The 16694-nt window shown below is 37.9% G+C and overlaps 2 protein-coding genes across 2 annotated transcripts; both read right to left on the bottom strand.

Annotated features, from left to right (window-relative positions):
• Positions 1-5702: 5702 nt before the first annotated feature.
• LOC106430580 (mitogen-activated protein kinase kinase 4) lies at positions 5703-7100 on the bottom strand. Its single transcript, XM_013871372.3, has one exon. The coding sequence runs from the start codon at positions 6845-6847 to the stop codon at positions 5831-5833; it is 1017 nt and encodes a 338-aa protein (XP_013726826.1). The 5' UTR covers positions 6848-7100; the 3' UTR covers positions 5703-5830.
• A 5460-nt stretch (positions 7101-12560) lies between these two features.
• On the bottom strand, positions 12561-13549 carry LOC106430579 (ATP synthase subunit epsilon, mitochondrial-like). The gene is made up of 2 exons (XM_048760361.1): positions 13277-13549; positions 12561-12808 (listed from the first exon to the last, which is right to left on the bottom strand). The coding sequence occupies exons 1-2, from the start codon at positions 13458-13460 to the stop codon at positions 12780-12782; spliced, it is 213 nt and encodes a 70-aa protein (XP_048616318.1). The 5' UTR covers positions 13461-13549; the 3' UTR covers positions 12561-12779.
• Between the last annotated feature and the right edge of the window lie 3145 nt (positions 13550-16694).

Raw genomic sequence — 16694 nt, 5'->3', positions numbered from 1 at the left:
GTCCATCTTGGGACCGAACGGGTCAGTGTCCAGGCCGAGGGACCTCACGACCATGGGGCTGGATAAAGGGTGTGAGTCGGCCATGTTAAATCTCTTGAGTACCTTTTCTGTATATGCCATTTGATGCACAAGGATTCCATCTTTAATATAATCAAGTTGTAATCCCAAACATAATTTCGTTTTTCCTAGATCTTTCATTTCGAATTCTTTCTTAAGATATTCAACTGTTTGGGAGATCTCTCCAGAGGTTCTTAGGATATTCAGATCATCAACATACACTGCTATGATCACAAAGCCCTTATTGTCGAATATCTTTATGAATGCAGGGACTGATCGTTTCATTTCTATATCCCTCTTTCACTAGGTACTCACTTAGTCTATTGTACCACATTCGACCTGATTGTTTCAATCCATAAAGAGATTTACTCAACTTTATACAATGTTGTTCTCGAGAACTCTCTTTGTTTTTCAATTCAACACCCTCTAGGGCTTTCATATAAATTTCATTATCCAGTGGACCATATAAGTATGCAGTTACTACATCCATTAACCGCAAGTCTATTTTTTCTCTTATGGCCAGACTTATCAGGAATCTAAAAGTAGTAGCATCCACCACAGGGGAGTACGTCTCCTCATAATCGATTCCTGGTCTCTGTGAGAATCCTTGTGCAACAAGCCGTGCTTTATATCTCACGACCTCACCATGTTCATTTCTTTTCCTCACAAAGACCCATTTGTATCCCACTGGTTTTACATCATATAGTGTTCGGATTATAGGACCGAAAACACCTCTCTTCTTTAAAGAATTTAACTCCACGTTTATAGATTCTTTCCATTTGATCCAATCTGATCGTTGAGTGCACTCATAAATGGACGTGGGTTCTTGATCCTCGTTTAGATCCATAAGTTCAAGTGCTACATTGTATGCAAATATATCATCAATGTCGACATTCTTTCTGTTCCATTGTATCCCAGACAAGACATAGTTTATTCCCAAGCCCCATTGTCTGGCACATCAGGACCGCCATCCATGTCTAAGGATTTATGGTCGGACGCGGCCACATCTCGGGTAGGATCGGCCGCGGCCATGTCTGGGGTTCCAACCTCGGATTCAACACCTTTCCTTTTCCGAGGGTTCTTATCTTTGGAACCTATTGGTCTACCACGTTTCAAACGTTGTCTAGACTCTGTAGCAACTTGATTGTGTCCCTCTTGAACATCAATTCTTATTGGTGCATTAGCAGCTGGTATATATGACTTAGTCACTCGTTTCGGGTCAGCAAAGGAATCTGGCAATTGATTAGCTAGCTTTTGCAAATGGATTATCTTTTGAACTTCTAAATCACATTCTTGAGTTCAAGGATCTTGCCAAGATAAGGATGTTTGATTTCATGTTATTTATTTTACCAGCTTACTGCTTTCTCCCCCTAATGTTGGACGTTCGGATTCATTAAAATGACAATCTCCATACCTGGCCTTAAACAAATCACCCGTAGTTAGCTCAAGGTATTTTATAATTGTGGGAGAATCATATCCAACATATATCTCCATCCTCCTTTGAGGTCCCATCTTTTTTCTCTGTGGTGGAGCAATTGGAACATAAACGGCACAGCCAAATGTCTTAAGATGAGATATGTCTGGCTCATAACCCGTAAGCAATTGTAATGAGGAATATTTGTGTTCACTAGATGGCCTGATGCGTATGAGCTCGGTCGCGTGAAGGACGGCGTGTCCCCATGCTGAGACCGGAAGTCTCGACCTCATGAGTAATGGTCGAGCAATGAGCTGTATGCGTTTTATAAATGATTCGGCTAAGCCGTTCTGTGTATGTACATGTGCCACGGAGTGTTCCACAGTTACCCCCATGGACATACAGTAATCATTAAACGCTTGGGACGTGAACTCACCAGCATTATCAAGACGTATAGTCTTTAAAGGAAAATCTGGAAAATGAGCTCGTAATCGAATTATCTGAGCAATCAACCTCGCAAACGCCAAGTTGCGGGTTGACAGGAGACAGACGTACGACCATCTCGTGGACGCATCAATCAAGACCATGTAATACCTAAACGTCCCACAAGGTGGGTGTATTGGTCCACAAATGTCTCCTTGTATTCTTTCCAGAAAGTTTATCGTTTCCTTAGTGACTTTAACTGGTGATGGCCTAACGATGAGTTTCCCTTGTGAACATGCCACACACGTTAATTGTTTAGGGAAAAATCGTTTTTCTTTAAGTGTATGGCCATTGGTGTTCGAGATCAATTTACGCATCATGTACGAACCGGGATGGCCAAGCCGGTTGTGCCATAGAGTGAACTTTTCGATGGATTCTTTGTTAAAAGTGGCATTGGCCTCGATCTTACTGACTTTAGCATGGTAAAGACCAGTAGATAGTGCAGGTATAGATTCTAAAACTTTCTTATGACCTTGGGCGATTTCAATGATTTGAAGGAACTCTTTGTTACCTTCGCCCTTAGTTTCAATATGAAAGTCATTCATTCGAATGTCTTTAAATCTTAATAGACTTCTCTTAGAGCTGGGTGAATACAAGGCATCTGATATTTCAAGATGCGTACCCATAGGCAACAAAATGTTGGCCTGGCCGTAGCCCTCTATGAGATTGGCTATACCCGCAATAGTGTTGATATTGGCATTTTTCATTGTTAAGTTTATGAAGTATCTTTTGTCTCTTAAGATCGTGTGGCTTGACCCACTGTCCACTACGAATACATCCTTGTTCTCGTTCATTTCTAAAACAAGATTCATAGGATACTTCTTAAAGACTTCATATATAAAAATCATTCATTTATTATTAAGTTTTAATAAATAAATTCAAAGAAATGACAACATAGAAATGAAAAATACCAAAGCAAAGAACACATAAATTTAGATCACAAATATCAAAATCAATCTTCAGTCTTTTAGAGCATCTGAAGTTTCATATTCCATAAGATCGTCTTGGTCATGATCAAAATCATTTTCACCATCTTGATATGTCATGTGAGCTTCAGGATTCTTCCCTTTCAAACTCTCTTGATAGAGGTCAACAAGATGCTTGGGAGTCCTACATTTCTTAGCCCAATGGTTACTCATCCCACACCTACGGTACACTGATTTGGTCGAGTGTTGAGGTTTGAAAGAAGTTCCACGGCCTCGACCATGACCTCGGCCAAACGAGTTGCCTTGGCCACGATCTCGACTATGGTCTCGACCATACTGATTTCCTCTTCCACGGCCAAATGAACTTCGACCACGGCCACGTCCATGCCATTTTCCACGACCACGGCCGTGTTGGCCATTGCTTTGGACGTGATTAGCCTCTTTCTTGGCTTCAGAGGCTGCATGTGCTTCAGGTAGTGGAGTTGATCCAGGAGGTCTCATTTCACTGTTTCTCAACAACAATTCATTGTTTTGCTCAGCGAGCAATAGACAAAAAATAAGATTAGCATAAGTCGTGAAGTCCTTCTCACGGTATTGTTGTTGTAACAACACATTGCTTGTGTGGAAGGTGGAAAAGGTTTTCTCAAGCATATCCTTATCCGTACATTCTCACCACACAGTTTCAATTTTGAAACAATCGTAAACAGTGTCGAGTTATACTCGTCCACAGACTTGTAGTCGTGGATTCTGAGATTCCTCCAATCATACAGAGCCTTTGGTAAGATCACCGTTCTCTGGTGATCATATCTTGCTTTCAATTCTGTCCAAAGGTCTAATGGATTCTCAATGGTCAGATACTGATCTTTGAGACTCTCAGTTAGATGATGGCGAATGATCGAGATGGCTTTGTATCGATCTTTCTCACTAGCATTATTGTCCTCGGTGATACACTCACTGAGTCCCTTGGATTTCAGGATGATCTTAGCATCAAGCGCCCATTGTAAATAATTATCTCCAGAGAGATTTAGGGCAGCAAAATCCAAGTTGTTGATTTTCGACATCTGTAATCATAGGTTTTATAATTTAGTTTAAAAGTGTTCATGTGAATGCAATCAATATGTTCAAACAATTAGGTTTTAAGTTCAAACAAGCCTTCTGGCCAAGAATCAAGCCTCACGGCCAAGATAGTTTCTATCATCCTAGCATACGAGATTCTAAGTGTTCATGTATGCATGATGCATTCAGTTCATACTGATATGATTCAAGGTAAGCCGCACGGCCACCAGATATGTCCAAGCAATTCGAATTCTATATGTACATATGGTTATAATGCAAGCCTATCATACGGTTTCTATATGTTCATACGATTTCTAAGTTATATAATTGCAATCAAACAATTAAGCAATGCATCATAATCAATCAAATTCGATTTTAATCAAGTGATCAATCTATCAATACGATTTTAATTTCAAGACATTAGGGTTTTGGATTTCAAACTTAACATTCAATACGATTTTGATTTTAATTCATTCAATCAATCAATATCAAATTTGAATTTAGCAATCCTAGCATATGGATTTCTATGTCAAAGGATCGATCAATACCATTTAAGCAATCAAGCAATCAATCGATTTAGGGTTTGATTTCTAATCTAATATACGGTTTCAATTTCAATCAGTTTTATCAATTTGATTTTAGAAAACCTAGCATTCAATTTATATGTGATTCAATTTCAAAACAAGCATTCAATCAAATTCCTTTTCAATAATCGAATCAAGCAATCAAATAGTTTTGGTTTCAATGATTAGTGTTTTAGTTGAAATCGATCATGGTTATTAGTATTAGGGTTTCGATTTTGATCTTTAGATCATTGGGGTTTAGGGAATCGAACTTATGATTATGAGCTTCGATTTACTCATTGGGGTTTTGATTTAAAACCATTAAGGTTTCGAATTAGGGTTTATGGTTTTCGATTTCAACATTAAGATTTCGAAACTTATACAATACGATTAAGGTTTTATAGTTTTGATCTAGTTCATTGTAGTTTCAATTATGGGTTCTCATTAGGGTTTTGGAGTTACCTTAAAATCAGATGTGTTGAATGGACCACCAATGAAAGAGGAGCCGCGAACGAGCTGGAACGGACTGAGACGTCTGTTGCGAGCTGAGACGGATCACGAACGGTTTGCTGCTTGCTGAGATCGTCGGATGCGAGCTGTCCAAGCTGAGATCACTGTGAGTTGGAACTGATTGGGACACGAACAAGCTTGGATCGGGAACACGAGCTGGAACACGCGGAACAAAGGACGCAATCGGGATTAGGGTTCATCGGTAAGGATGTTCGCCGGCTAGGGTTTTAGGGTTTTAGGTTCGATTTGTTTAGCTTAGGAATTTAGATTATATCGTGCTGATAACGTGTTGTAAACTTAAGGATTAGAATCTGTAAGTTCTTATATTATTAGTCATAACATAAGGTGTCCTCCTTATATATGAGAATTACATGAGAGAAAAAGAAAGACATAGAAAAGGAAATAGTACAAATCATAAACACATAAAGAAAAGTAAATTAGGGTTTCTCTCTCTCCTCAGCCGTTGGCTCTCTCTCTCTCTAGGGCACCGGCTCTCTCTCTCTCTAGTATGAGCCGGTTATGGACCGGGTCGGTTATGGACATCCACAATAATGATTTATAACAATTACTCGGATATTGCAATTTTTCTTAACATTCCATGCATCTCATGGTCCTTTTGCAAGAAACATGTTTTATATCTTAGAACATTTAATGACTCTACTACTGAATTACTTAGTGAAATTAACCATCATGAGGTGCAAAGTGATTCAAACTATATACGCTTTGCTTTCAGCTAAGTACAAGACAATGATATAGTTTGTCTAAACAGCAAGACATGATCAACCTTTAGTGTAGAAACATTATCAGACAAAACTAAACCTTTAGTGTGGAGGAGGCAAGAGTTGATGTAGATTCTGAGGAGACCTATTCTGACTCTGAATCGCCCCTCTACGCACAAAAGGATGTTGCAAAAGCTGAACAGCAGTTTGCCTCCTCCCCGGTTCTCTCTGCAAACAACACGAAACAAAGTGTCTAAACTCCGGAGACGCCGTGGCAGGAGCTTCAGGCGGCTTAGACATACAAATAGCACACATAAGACTAGCCCAATCACCTAGCCTATTCACATTAAAAGGAAACCTCCCCAAGAAAAACTCAAGAACACTAACACCGAAGCTCCAAATATCCCCAGCGCAACCATCATACATCCCCTGATTCAAATCCGTGTTGATCCTCTCAGGACTCATGTAAGCAATAGTCCCAACAGAGGACTTACACGGAGACAGGGTCTGAGCCAAGACCCTGCTCACTCCAAAATCAGCAATCTTGACGTTATTGTCCGAGTTTATAAGTAGATTCGATGGCTTTATGTCTCTATGGACTATATGACGGCCGTGAAGATAAGCCAAACCGTTTAGTATCTGACGAGATAGGTCAGATAACTGTTGCTCGTTCGAGATATGAGCACCTTCTAAAGATCCTTGGTCCATGAGCTCGAGCAAGACCTGGATCTCTCCGTTTTGATCGAACATCTCGTGGCATTTCACCACGTTGGGGTGATTCACGTCTCGGAGAATCTTGATCTCTCTGCAGATCTGGCCACGAACAGTGTCATCGTGGTTACCGTTGATTATCTTGAGTGCGTATACGCGGGAGGTTGGACGGTGGACTACTCTGTAAACCGTTCCACCGGCTCCGCTTCCGATCCGGTTGCCACGTACTAAGTCTGAGTAGCTTTTAGGCTCTGAGGTGGTGGAACCGCCGCCGGAAGTTGGTGGGAGGGGGAGAGGTACGGCGAGGGAAACGTCGCGGTGAGGAAGTGGTAAGGAGAGGTCTGGACGGCGGCGAGGGCGGTTCTTAACCGGACCGATTACTCCTGGTGGCGGTTGGATTGGTTTCATCTCGGTTTAGGATCAAAAGTTTTTGCAAGCTTGGTTTGGATTATGGTTTAACGATCTGGAAATTAACTTCAAAGCTTTGTTTGAAGTTGTTGTTATGTTAGATAGATAGGAACAAGTCTTCTTCGTTTTGGTCGTTGTCGTCTTGTAGGGTTTGGCAGGGTTTGAAACGTTCTTCCTAGCAGGAGAAGCGATCAAAAAGAGGATGAAGGTGCGTCCAAATAAATTGATAGGACACTGAAAATGAACGTTCAAAATTACAAATTTTCGAGAATTTTCTTAAAAAAGCAAAATTATACGCGATGTGTAAACGCGTGGGAAATACTTACAAGCACTGAAACCACATGTTTTGTTTACACTATAACTACAATTAGGGCTGGGCAAATAAACCGAATCCGAAAATTCGAACCGAATCTGATCCGATAAAAATGAATCTGAACTGATCCGAACCCGACATAAATACCGAATGGACCCTTTTTTTGGTATTTTTGGTTATAGATATTATCCGGACCGAACCCGGACCTAAATGGATATCCGATAGAATTCGAAACATTTAAAATCACAAAAATAACTTCTACCAAATATGATCTTAATTCTTAATATGTATCCAAAATACTTTAAGATATTATTGAACTTCTAAAATAATTATCTATTACATGAAGGTTGATGGTGGAATGTGGCGGTTCAAGCCTCAAGTTTTTAGATTTTGGTTTTGTTTTCATTAAATAATGTTTCTTATTTCATGAGAACTTAGTTTTTGTTTTATGATTTCATTTATCTGGTTTTCTTTCTATCACTAACTATGTTTATCTTTCGCTTGATTTTGAATGATCATGTTTGATGTTTTTCTTATTTTTGAATCGATTTTACTTATGTTTTGGCTATTAAAATATGTACAAATCATGTATCTTAAATCGGAAAAACCGATTTCATTTATGTTTTAGTTACAAAATAGGTACAAATCAGGTATTTTTAAATCGAAGAACTGATTGGGACCCGAACCCAAAAGTACAATGGGTTATACCGGTTCTTTGACGATTTACTAACCCCGACCCGAACCCAATAGAACCCGAACCGGTCCCGAACCGAACTTTTATATAACCCGAATGGGGTTGATTTTGATAAACCCGAAAAACCAAAACCCGAATGAATAAAACCGAAACCCGATTGGGACCCCGAATGCCCATGCCTAACTACGATCTTGTCCTTCTCAGATGATTTTTCTTTTTTTTTTTGGTAAAATCCTTCTAATGTTTTTAAGATTATATGCCGAATTTGTTGTAAAAAAAAAGATTATATGGCAAATTTAACTATAGTTTTCTAATCCTAACATATCACTGATTATGTTATTCTTGTAATGAAATGATTTGTTTCTGAATTTATTAGATTTCATTTAAAGCTAAAATTTAGAATCCTACTCCCACTTGGCTAGTTCTCAATTGACTTTTTTAGGAGTGAAAATTTGTTTTTCTTTTTGTTTAACCATTAGGAACGAGGTGTTTGCCCGCCAAAGTAACACTATACAAAAAAAATAATATATATATATATATATATTATGTTTACAATGTTATAATTTTTAAATAATAATTAAAAACTATTAAAAAAATTAATTTCAAATAGTTTGATAACTGAAAATTTCAGTATATATTTTTAGAACAGTTATAGTATCTAAAGTACTCCAATAACATAAATCTAAGTTACTATAAATTTTCCTCTTACATAGAATAAATTTTATAATTATTTCAAATAATTGATTGTAGAATTATCTTTTATTTTATTTGAATACGTGAAAAACAGAAATATCCTAACTTTAAGAGAGAAAAAAAATGTTGTGTAGCTCCAAGACAATGATCAGAGGTTTCTACGGCTCCGACATCAACTTTATTGATTTGTTTTACATTTTTACTTATGTTTCTGAGTTATTGAAGCTGGAGCAAAACAAAGAAACATAAGTAAAACCCAAGCTTCAAGAACTCGTGAGGCGCTAGTCGGGCATTCGGGTCGGACCTAGCGCCTAGCTGATTAATCGGGGATTAGTTTTTAAAATATTTAATTATAAAAATTATAAATTTACGTACATATATTAATTTTGCGACAACTAAATGTAAAAACAGTATGGTCCATTGGTTTCTGAGGTCTCTACAGCGCCTGTATGTACAGAGTTCGATTTTCTTGCAAGGCTTGTATCCTTTCTTTTTATTACTGCCACGTAAAGGAAAAAAAATTTAAAACCTACAAATGATTTGTCCCACATCGGTAAAATGTGAGTGGGAGAAGTCTTGAAGTGCACTATATATAGATGATAAGGTCTCAGCTTTTGATGTCAGTCAAATGAGCTCGTTACAAGACCCAAATATTTGTCAAAAAAGTCTAAATTTTTTACAGTTCAAATCGGTTTCAAGCGATTAATCGCTGACTAATCGGGTTTTTCAACGATTATTTGGTTATCCGATTAGTTGCACCGATTTCATTGAAATCGGAGCGGTTCCCTTCCGTAGATGTTTTAGAACAGAGGTTTTGCAAGATTTTTAGAACAGAGGTTTTGCTTGATTGTTTTTGATTTATTTTAAATTTAACAAAAAAATTTAAGCTTTCTTTTCTTTCAAAAAAAATTGGCAAACACAAAGTTTTGGATATATTTAAAAATAATTATGTTTTATTTTAGATATAAATAAGGTATTCAAATCTAAAAATTGAATATAATTGATTTTACTATTATTTTTTATTTAAGCACCGATGAAAATAAACAAAATCAATTATTGAGATTGTAACAATTTTTTTAAGATTTCAATCGTACATGTAACCAAAAATTACTTAAATAAATTCTCTTTTAATATATAATAAAAGTTTTATTAATTTTATATGATTTATAAATCCTTATAAATATACATTTAGATTATAAATATATTATTACCATTTACAAACAATTATTTATAAATTTTATAAGTTTTTGTGGTTTCACCTTATTTACAATCTTTGGTTACATGGCTTAATGACAAAATCCATCACCTTATTTACACCTCTTTGATTACATGAAATGATTAGTTTCTGAATTTATTAGATTTCATTTAAAGATAAAAAATAGAATCCTAGTCCTATTTGGCTAGTTATCAATTGGCTTTTTAGCAGTGGAAACTTGTTTTTCTTTTTGTCTAACAATTAGAAATATTATGATGTTAAAAAGTATATTCTTATTTATAACATATGGTTATTTCGTTGGACAAAAATAACTTGTTTACTTACTACAACACACTATTGATTCTACTCACATGTGCAGAATTTTAGGCTCTTTCACCGAAGTTCCTTAATTTTTGGGCCTTAGTTTCTCCATCTTTCCATCGACCCATCTCCGTGTTATCCTTTTAACATCTACTATTGAGTCCCTGACTCTCTTCATACAATTGTACTGACCCTAAGAATATCTTAGAGCATCATTATCCCTAGAAACCCATAAGGTTTCTTAAATACACTTTTAAAGGCTATTTAACTAATAAATTTTAGCTAAGAACTTTAGTTAAGATTCACCTAATTTTTAAGCTACAATGATAGTTTCTTAATTTGGATTTCTTAAAAAAAAATTACCAACCATAAACTACTTTAAGCATTCAACACACACATATTCACTAACCATAAACTGAGTCTCACACATAGGGAATCAATAGTCATTTGATAATGCTAATAACAATAATAGATGCTCTGCTCAAAAGAGTAGGAAAGTGAGATATAATAACTTGAGACTCTTCTAAAGAAAAAGATGGAAAGGGTGTTTAGGCTTACCTCTTTAAGCCAAGAATGATGTGTTTCTTTGATATCTGTCTTTCTCCAAGCTTGTAGATCGAAGACATTCATACCATATGCCCAAGCGCATTCTTCAGGATCCAAATGCTTTGCAATGAGAGGGTGAGAAAAATTGAAGTAGTTCTTTAAAACGCTTTGACATCACCCATTCATCATCACCCCTGCAAGTTTCCACCGCTCCATTGACCCTACAACCAAGGTCAACATCCCATAGTGGAGCCAAGTCTCTCTGGACAAACTATATCATCGTCAGTGGCCAGGATAAAATGGTGGAAAACGTTGTCTGAAAAAACAGGCTGAAGCTCTGGTGAAGGAAATTGTCTACGAGCATGAGCGTTGGAGGAATATTCATCTGTCAGTCTTAGAGATGGCTCGGAGCACAAGAGCAAATGTTTTTGCATCATAGTGGTTATTCTTCATATCTGAAACAAGGTGTTTAAAAGAATCTGGGATCTTCAAACCATCTGGAATTTCTTGAGTGCTTACTTCGTTTAGAATTGTATAAAAGTCTCTAGCTAGTCTCTGCAACAAAGAGAAACATGAATTGAAAAAAAACACTATTATTTAAGATACTGAAAAGAAAAACAGATTAAAGGAAGCAAACCACACACCTCTGAATCATCTACTCTACCAAGAAAACTTGGACCTAACCGCCTCCCTAAACAATCTGAAAGTAAGAAGAATCTATAGCTTTTTACTCCTCCCATGGCAAGATCAAACACTAGTGTTATAAAGTTTCAAGCTTTTACCTCCCCAAAACAATAGCTTCACGTTTTCTTCTTCATCATCGTACTCATCACCATAACCAAACTCAACATCTCCTCTGTACCCAGGCTCACTTCCGTACCCAGATTTGTTCCCCATCGGGTCTACCCCAACCCCGGAAGCCTCCTTCTCTCCGCCGGAATCCCGTCGCCCTTGCCGCGATCTCCGTGCCTCACTCACATCCGAAGCCCAGTTCGCTTCGCTAAACAGCTCACCGCTCAAATCCGTACCGACGGCGAAGGGTAAATCGGATGATTGTCAAAGCAATCTTCGTCTCGACGGAGAGAAGATGAGAGAACACGAGAGAAGAGGAGAGAAAGAAAAGAAAATAGAAAATAGAAAAAAAAATTTCGCTTGTTTGCTGACACGTGGGTGTACAACCCCTCTAATAATCGATCACCAAAATACCCATTTAAGGATCGGTTATATCTCTTTTCTTTTGTTTTCATTTAATTAAATCACTTATTTAACTTAAAAACCCCCTTAAGGATCAAGGATAATGGTGGTCTTAGTGCTGGAATTTTTAACTGAACCGGACCGAAAAGTTTAGCTTTCGCTTAATTCAGTTCGAAAGTTCAGTTCAGTTCGGTAACAAAAACACATTTTTTTGGTTTTCGGCTACCCAAAAAAATATACTAAACAATACCAATCTTAACCGAAATTCAAACCAAAATAACTAAAATTTGAATCGAAATAATCGAACTAACAAAAATAACCAAACTAAACAAACCAAAATCCGAACCAAACTAACTAAAATTAACCATTTTTTAAAAAAAATCATTTAATTTAAACCAAAAATTTAACCGAACTAACCGTAAAACCGAATCGAACTGAATTTTTTTAGCAAATTCATGCCTAGAATATCTAACTACACCAATCTTCTATCCAACTCTGTCTACAGTATACACTATTCAATTCTCATTAATGACTTGTTTAATTCATTTGTTGTTTTATGAAATCGAAGTATATACGCCGTAAGCTTGTTAAAAAATACTAATTAACCAAAAGTGTATACGTGAATGAATGTTGGAAGTGTCAGCATGATTTTTCAAAGTAATAACCAAGGGAATGATCATGGTTCATCATCATCCTTATGACAGATTTTGATTCTTTACTCAAATGTGCTGGAGTTTTATACTTCTTTACTCACATGTATAGAATTGTTTGCTTATTTGCATAGAAAAATATAAAAGAGTTTAGAGGTAAAACAAGAAAATAACACACAAGTTTCAAGATTGGAATGAGGTCTGTCTCACTCAAACTCCATTGTTAACAATCTTAAAGTCAAAGAAGGGAAATGTTGCAGAGTACACAATATCTTGCATTCCTCACCATTATTAACCTCAAACTTGATATCAAAACGTTAAAAATCTCAAACTCCAGGCGTGTCAGAACGCAGAACTGTCGAGAAAATAAAAAAACAAAACATGTTAGATACATTAATAGATAACCTGAGCTGATACATCATCAAATAGACTTGAATCTAAACACAAATGACAAAGATCAATGTCCCCTATAATAAAATTTCCCGAAAGAAACGAAATCATAATCTTCATTCAAGCTTTCTTGAGACACTAGAGGATCTAAAATGTAAGACATTATACTCTGTTTTCATATTGAATGTGATCAGATCAAGAACAACAAGAACAAGAACAAGAAAAGATCAAACATTATAGTCTCTTTTATGTTCTCGTGTGTTTGAAACTACTTGACTAATTAAGAGATTCAACAATTGAACAGTATGGAACTTGATCAGATCCATGACAAGAACAAATATGAAAACACATGACCAATTTGAACATCCAGGAGAACAACAACAACAGATCTGAACGATACGAAGATGATTTTGATAAAAGAAAAGAAGCTTACTTGGTTTCTCAGGCTTTCCGCCAGCCCATTTGGAGAGCGAGAAATGAACCTTCTCGCGATTTAGGGCTTCGGCTTTTAAAGGCTCCTTGAGACAGTTCCTCACGAGATTCGCACAAATGTTTGAGTAGGTGATGTAAGTCATCCCCGCCGCTCTCCAGAACGGAACCGCCGCTGTCGATGCCATCTCCGATCTTCTTTTCTCTTTTTTCTTCGCTCCAATCCTTGGGAAATTCGCAACAAGACACAGACTGGCTCTCTTGTTCTGTGCCCTAATAATAATACTTTCTCTCGCACAAGCCCATTCCCTTGGCCCAATAATAAAACCAGCCCATTAAGTGCCAATCTTTCTATCCATTTTTCAATAAATAATTTAAATATCCATTTGGGTTTGGATCAATATTTCCGGGTCTGGAATCGAGCCTCATAGGTTGTTACATTCGGGTTTTATGTTGAACCCTCGATGGTGTGAATTCATTCGCAATCCATCTTTTGAATTGTTGGAAGAATCAAAGAGAGACTTACATATAAAGACACATTATGACTTTTCTTTTCTCTTAAAGACACATTGTTTGTTTGGCACACTTTGTGTGGACAGGTGTTTTTTCAGGACATAAATGCCCTTGGTTTTGTGTAAGTAGAAAAATGTTCTTTTCAAGAAACCAACAGCAAAGCTAACTAAATTTTGTGTGGTTGCAATAAATGCAACATTTATTATTAAAAAGGTTGGTATATAGATTTATGTGAATTGTGTTAATTTGGCCATCGGTTCCGTTTCGAAACAAAGATTTAATGGTGGTTGTGAAGTTCTGGGTTTGAAGTTTTGTTTATTTAGTTTAAGAGTTTTAACATTTATCTGATAGATCTTTCTTCTGGTTTCTAAACAAAAAGTATATGAGGAAAATATATTTGTACACTACATCAACGTTTGCAAAATGCAGAAACTATCATCTTATATGAATCTCGTTATTTACCAGAGCATAAAAAACACATATAGGATCTTTACTGTTATCCATGTCTCATCTGACCATTTCGCACTTGACCCCAAGTCTCATGACCACAACGACCACATCCACATAACTATCGTCCACACCAATCACACCCACACATCCTTTGTCCACATTACGAGAGCTCGATGTAGTGTTGTCCTCTCCACACCAAAACTCGGACCTGCTCACCATCGTTGTCCCTACCTCTCGTCCAGCTTCTTCCTCCCTCTCCCAAAACATATAAATCTTGTAAATAACCAGAGCATGGAAGATACATGTGGAATCTTCACTGTTATCCATATCTCATTTGACCACCTCTTATCTAGCCACTTCGCACTTGATTCCAAGTCTCATGTCCACAATGACCACATCCATACAGCTGCCGTCCACACCGATCACATCCACACATCCTCTGTCTGCATCACGAGAGCTCGATGTCGTCGTCCTCTCCACAATGGAGCTCGGACCTACTCACCATCGTTGTCCCTACCTCTCGTCCAGCTTCTTCCTTCCTCTCCCAAGACATATGAATCTCGTAAATAACCAGAGCATAGAAGACACATGTGGAATCTTCACTGTTATCCATATCTCATCTGACCACCTCTTATCTGACCACTTCGCACTTGATTCCAAGTCTCATGTCCACAATGACCACATCCATACAACTTTCGTCCACATCCACACATCCTCTGTCTGCATCACGAGAGCTCGATGTCGTCGTCCTCTCCACATTGAAGGTCGGACCTGCTCACCATCGTCTTCCCTACTTCTCCTCCAGCTTCTTCCTCCCTCTCCCAAGACACTCGCCACTGAAACTGCGGCGTCAACGACGTAAATCCTTGTCGTGTCCTTTTTCGATTCTTCTCAGAATCTCGCTTCTCGTACGCGCCACTGAAGCGATGACAGAGGTGGTGCAGAGCTTCATCAGTGTCCATCTCCATCACAGAGATCCATCATCCATATCCATGGCAAAGTTGATATCTTTTATCATGAAAGAACACGGCGGTGAACACGACTGTCTCAGAAAGTGACAGAGAAGACGACGGTGCTTTGGTTCAATTGTAATTATCCAAGATGATAGATGAATATGAAAGATTGTTTTTAGGATTAGGTTAAGAGAAAGGGGATCTGGAGATTTTGAGTTATCGATGCAAAATATATAAAAAATTAATGTTTTTATAATTCATTATTTATTCAAACACGTTGATATCTAGTTCAAGGGCAAATTGGACAAAGTGACTTGAGAAAGTGTCTTCCAAACCCAAAGTGTCTAAATTGGTAATTGGAAACACAAAATGTGTCCTTGAAGGTAAACTTTTCAAGATTTAATGGTGGTTGTGAAGTTCTGGGTTTGAAGTTTTGTTTATTTAGTTTAAGAGTTTTAACATTTATCTGATAGATCTTTCTTCTGGTTTCTAAACAAAAAGTATATGAGGAAAATATATTTGTACACTACATCAACGTTTGCAAAATGCAGAAACTATCATCTTATATGAATCTCGTTATTTACCAGAGCATAAAAAACACATATAGGATCTTTACTGTTATCCATGTCTCATCTGACCATTTCGCACTTGACCCCAAGTCTCATGACCACAACGACCACATCCACATAACTATCGTCCACACCAATCACACCCACACATCCTTTGTCCACATTACGAGAGCTCGATGTAGTGTTGTCCTCTCCACACCAAAACTCGGACCTGCTCACCATCGTTGTCCCTACCTCTCGTCCAGCTTCTTCCTCCCTCTCCCAAAACATATAAATCTTGTAAATAACCAGAGCATGGAAGATACATGTGGAATCTTCACTGTTATCCATATCTCATTTGACCACCTCTTATCTAGCCACTTCGCACTTGATTCCAAGTCTCATGTCCACAATGACCACATCCATACAGCTGCCGTCCACACCGATCACATCCACACATCCTCTGTCTGCATCACGAGAGCTCGATGTCGTCGTCCTCTCCACAATGGAGCTCGGACCTACTCACCATCGTTGTCCCTACCTCTCGTCCAGCTTCTTCCTTCCTCTCCCAAGACATATGAATCTCGTAAATAACCAGAGCATAGAAGACACATGTGGAATCTTCACTGTTATCCATATCTCATCTGACCACCTCTTATCTGACCACTTCGCACTTGATTCCAAGTCTCATGTCCACAATGACCACATCCATACAACTTTCGTCCACATCCACACATCCTCTGTCTGCATCACGAGAGCTCGATGTCGTCGTCCTCTCCACATTGAAGGTCGGACCTGCTCACCATCGTCTTCCCTACTTCTCCTCCAGCTTCTTCCTCCCTCTCCCAAGACACTCGCCACTGAAACTGCGGCGTCAACGACGTAAATCCTTGTCGTGTCCTTTTTCGATTCTTCTCAGAATCTCGCTTCTCGTACGCGCCACTGAAGCGATGACAGA

This window comes from Brassica napus, chromosome C6 (genome assembly GCF_020379485.1).
Source record: "Brassica napus cultivar Da-Ae chromosome C6, Da-Ae, whole genome shotgun sequence".
Lineage (NCBI taxonomy): Eukaryota > Viridiplantae > Streptophyta > Magnoliopsida > Brassicales > Brassicaceae > Brassica > Brassica napus.
Note: the sequence above shows the minus strand (reverse complement) of the source record. Positions and strands in the feature narration are given on the sequence as shown.